A 5,000-nucleotide genomic window follows, 5' to 3' on the forward strand; every position below is an offset into this window, starting at 1 on the left:
GAGAGAGAGAGAGAGAGAGAGAGAGAGAGAGAGAGAGAGAGAGAGAGAGAGAGAGAGAGAGAGAGAGCAATGGGAAACATGTGTGAAAGAAATAGAGAGTAAGAGAGAGAAAGTAAGAGAAAGCAGGAGAGGGACAGAGACCCAGAGAGAGGGAAGGAGATGTCTCTTTATTTGCAGGTTATTTTCAGACTACTCCTCCATTTTCCCATTAGGCATGAAGGAGGAGAGAGGAGAGCGAGAGCGTGAGCGCCACAGCCTTGCCCTTCCTCATCCTCATCCTCATCCTCTCTTCTTCACAACAAAAACACTCAAAAGCCCTCATCCTAACAAAAACACACGCACGCACGCACACACATGCAGGCACATGCAGGCACATGCGCACACACACACACCTACCCAACTGAGTCACAAATAATGAGGAGAATGAAGGGTTTAAAACATTGGATAGAGAGAGAGAGAGAGAGAGAGAGAGAGAGAGAGAGAGAGAGAGAGAGAGAGAGAGAGAGAGCATGCGTGTGTGTGTGTGTGTGTGTGTGTGTGTGTGTGTGTGTGTGTGTGTGTGTGTGTGTGTGTGTGTGTGTGTGTGTGTGTGTGTGTGTGTGTGTGTGTGTGTGTGTGTGTGTGTGTGTGTAACTAAGAAAATGCTTAACGAACTGAATGACAAAACCGTGGAGTTGGTGAGGAAATGGCTAAGCCTAAATTCACATACAACCAGGAGCATCATCTTTTTGAAAAAATCAGACGGGGGACTTGGAGTCCCAAACATTACATGGACATACACGGCCACCCGAATAAACCACCTGTTGTGCATGCTGAACAGCGATGATGCGACAGTTCGGGACATGGCTCGGGGCTCTCTACTTCTGGATATGAGGAAGCGCAATATTCCATTAGCCCCTATCGGCGAACCAAGTTTCCTGGGCTTCAAAAAGAAAACCAGTGGTAAATTAGACAGCAATGCCAGTGGATTTGGAGTACGGTCTGACTGGCCAGATTTAAATGACCTATGCACAAGTAACAACGTGGAGCTCAGATGGGTAAATAGGAGTGGAGCTCAGGTCATCGTCAGCGAGGAGCTTTTAATGGACCCTGATGTTCGTGCAGAAGCGACTCTACACCATGACGAAACCAGCAAAGTGATCAGCAGCAGGATGTGCAGGTACGAAATCATGCATTACCTCCATTCACAAGAACGCGCTCATTGGTTGAACTTACGACTTCAAGGCAAAGTCACGTGCCTACAGTGCGCTGACCATACAGTCTCTCACTCCGCACTCCACAATCCAGCTGTCAATACAGGCATTCTGAAATTTGTCATTAAAGCTAGGCTCCAAGTTCTCCCTACTCAATATAACCTTTCTCTCTGGTACCCAATGCGCCATAAATCATTCTGCCTGTTACATACTGACGAGACTATAGAATCTACAGCGCACATCATGAATGCCTGTATTGCTTTTAAAGGCCTGTACACCGCCCGTCACAACCGCATTGTGGACATTACTGCAACAGAACTGCGCAAACTACATGGACCAACACATGTACACACAGACAGAAAAATCAACCCAAACTGGTTTTCCCATTTGACCACCAATGATGTTCTGGACAATGTTCTTAAAGACTGCCCTAACACCCCTGACATTGTTCTTGTGGATGAGACTCTAAAAACCATCACAGTTGTGGAAATAGGATGCTGCTTTGATGCATATATGGACCTGTGCTTTGCTGAAAAATGTGTTAAGTATCAACCAGTAATTCATGCATTGACAGTAAGTGGCTACAAAACATCCATGGTGGCACTTATCTATGGTAGCCTTGGACATGTTCATAAATTGTGTGTCAGAGGTTTGCAAATAGCTGGACTAAATAAGAAGAAAGCAAAACAGATAGCCAAGTATTGTTCAATATCTGCAGTTATAGGCAGTCTGCATATTTGGAGGAGGAGATGCCACTTGTATCCCTGAATAGGCTTCAGGCCAGTATAACTTTTGCATTTATGTAGAAGACACATTATTGCTACTTTAATATTGTTTGGGGCGCTGTATTGTTTCTCAATAATTATTGGTCCTCCCAAATAAAATAATCAAAATGTGTGTGTGTGTGTGTGTGTGTGTGTGTGTGTGTGTGTGTGTGTGTGCGCGCGCGCGCGCCTGTGTCCTTACCTTGCATGTTCTTCCGGTAGCTTCCTCTGTCTCTGCATGTGGAACATGAGGTCTCCTCCGTTCACATACTCGATCACCAGAAATAATCTGTCACACACACACACACACACACACACACACACACACACACACACACACACACACACACACACACACACACACACACACACACACAGGGGAGAGGGAAACATTTTCAAAAACAACGTAAGTGGCCACATAATCTAAGCAATTACGTAAGTTATTTAGTGATAATGTTAAAAGCAGCAATGCAAGCAGTGGCCTTTCTGAGTAGAAATACACGAACAGTTGTACACATGTCCAAATTGGTAGCTTATTGTCAGTGTGAGTGAGTGTTTGCAAGAGCGTGTGTGTGTGTGTGCAGCCCCGCCGACAGGGGGGGACAAAAGGGCTTTTTGTCCCGGGCCCTGGGATAGGGGGGCCCAGAACTGGGCCCTCATTAAGTTTGTGATTAAGGGTTCTATTTCATTTCAAAATAAGATGGTTTTTGAGAGAGGGAGACTGTGCTATATTTACATTAAATAAACGATGCAGATATTATGCCTTTCCTGCCCTTAAAAAGGGATCAAGAACCCCCACCTCCCCCACCCCCAGTGCACAAATGGTTTGGTCGGTCATTCAGAAAAAAAACGGCTTCAACTTAACGCGGCGGCTCGTGCCAATTTGCCAAGGTGTCTGAAGAAGCAGTTGTTCAAACCAGGAGGGCAGAAAATGAAGGATAGGAGAAAAATAGAGGAAGACACCAGAAGCCCCAGGATTTCAGTAAAAAGTTCTTCAGATGATGCAGGTACTAACAATAGCAGAGGACACAAACAAAGCAAAAGTTTCCCTTCATAAACAGACACGCACTGCACCGCAGCATTCATGTTTAAAACATGACCAGTCACACAGTCGCATCATTTTATAACCACAGCTTAGTAAAATTCTGTTTCAAATCTGACCATCTGTGACCTTAGCTAGGAATATGCACATTAACCCACAATCATGACGAGAAGTTGCGTCGCGCGCAGGGAGAGAGCAAGGGAGAACTTTTAGAACAGCGCTATGCAACGCTATTTCGCTTAGCGCGTATAAATCCCGCTTAGCGCAAATGCTAACACTTTATCAACCTGTTCACTTTGTGGGGAGAAACAGTGTAGATCCGTTTTGCATATAGGCTACATTTCTGCAACTTGACTTGTTCCTGTGTTTGGCTATTCCTGGTGTGGGAAGATTTTGATGAGGGAGCACAGCCAGGATCTGTGTTCCACTGGCACTGACGTCTTTGGTGTGCTGCTCACTTGTTCACTGTCATCACACTTGAAGTCAGTTTAGCAAACTAGAGCTGATTCAGTCAGGTACGTTTTGATGTGCAAGCCCTCAAATTGCTAAAGTAAATTACACGTAGGCCTACACTTGTGTTATGAATGATGTGAATCCTATTTGTTTTGTTTCATTTCTAAATAAATGTTGGCAAAAATGCATGGATAGTTGGATGGATAGATCATTTACTATGGCATTATTGTATGCGTCATTGATTTGTGAGGCTACTTTGATACAATGCCTTTTCTTTTATAATGGGTAGGCCTAATGATACATAGCATATCACGTGAGAGTGGTGCACTTTCAGGCCGAAAGTTTGTGTAGTCTGGCCACCTGGACTCTCTTGAAAAAAATGGTGGTATGGTGGTTGTTGTTGTTTTTTTTTTTTTGGGTGGGGTGGGGGAGGTAGGAGGAAGGGGGGCCCATTGATATTTTTTTGTCCCGGGCCCAGCCAAACCTGTCAGCGGCCCTGTGTGTGTGTGTGTGTGTGTGTGTGTGTGTGTGTGTGTGTGTTTGTGTGTGAGTGAGTGTGTGCAAGAGTGTAAGCACATGAGAATGTGCATGTGTGTGGCGTGTACTGTATGCATGTGTATGAGTTAGTGTTAAGCCAGGCTCAAACTACACGACTAGCGATTATGTGTCCGATTTTGACGTCGGGGTGCACCGCACACTAGAAGAGAATCCCAACTGTCAATCTTATCGCTGCTCGCAACCACAGAGACAATGCCCGACATTCTATTTCAAGTTTGCAAATATCAAACTCTGTTTGATTTCTACGACTTGCGAACAGCGACTCTTTGAGCTGCTAAAGTTCTATCTTAGAACGTCGCACACGACGAGGAAATGTTCCCCGACAATTGCTTGCGATGGTCCTGAGGGGTAACGTTCCAGCGATTGTCGCAAGGGGGGTTTTTAGTCGAGAATCTGGCCGATAGTCGCGTAGTTTGAGCCATGCTTTAGTGTCGCCCACAGGTCCAGGCAGACAGTTTGGATTTTTGCTCGATCACTAGGTCTGCGCTAGCCTATGTCCGTCACAATGGTAGGGGCAGCGAGATGATTGGTCAAACTGCCTTCGATGCAACTAGGCCTATACGTGTCTGTTGCTTTGTAGCTACACAGCTACACAGACTCCACGACAATGAAAATGGAACATTCAATGAATGCATTTTTGATTGTACTAGCAGCCACCGCGCTGGCTTGGAACAAAGAAGTGCCTCTTTGTCGAGAACAGTTCGCACAAACCGAAATGTTTCCTCGGAAACACTGTTTAACTGTCCTGGTATAACTTCAGCATCGTAACTTGCAAGTACACATGTTGTCTTTGGCTTGTGTAAATAAATGAAGCTACAAAGTACGGGCAACTTATTTAATGAACTTAATAAAGGTTAGAACGAGGAAGTAGCTGTTTGTTCTCCAGAGGACCAATCACAGTGGCTCCTGCTGCCATTAACTGCGTAGCTGTCTGCGGGCAGTCACATTTTCAGAGCAGTGTTGCCAAGTCCGCTTATTATAAGCGACCTT

The 5,000-nt window shown here is 45.2% G+C and overlaps 1 protein-coding gene across 3 annotated transcripts in view; it reads right to left on the minus strand.

The window, feature by feature from the left end:
* prkcz (protein kinase C, zeta) overlaps window positions 1-5,000 on the minus strand; it is a 262,892-nt gene that overhangs the window by 66,466 nt on the left and 191,426 nt on the right. For all 3 annotated transcript variants that reach the window (XM_063209570.1, XM_063209571.1, XM_063209573.1), the window contains one exon: window positions 2,160-2,246. In XM_063209570.1, coding sequence (XP_063065640.1) covers window positions 2,160-2,246 — 87 coding nt within the window. The remainder of the gene's footprint in view (window positions 1-2,159; window positions 2,247-5,000) is intronic.

Source organism: Engraulis encrasicolus, chromosome 10, assembly GCF_034702125.1.
Source record: "Engraulis encrasicolus isolate BLACKSEA-1 chromosome 10, IST_EnEncr_1.0, whole genome shotgun sequence".
In the NCBI taxonomy this organism is placed as follows: Eukaryota; Metazoa; Chordata; class Actinopteri; order Clupeiformes; family Engraulidae; genus Engraulis; species Engraulis encrasicolus.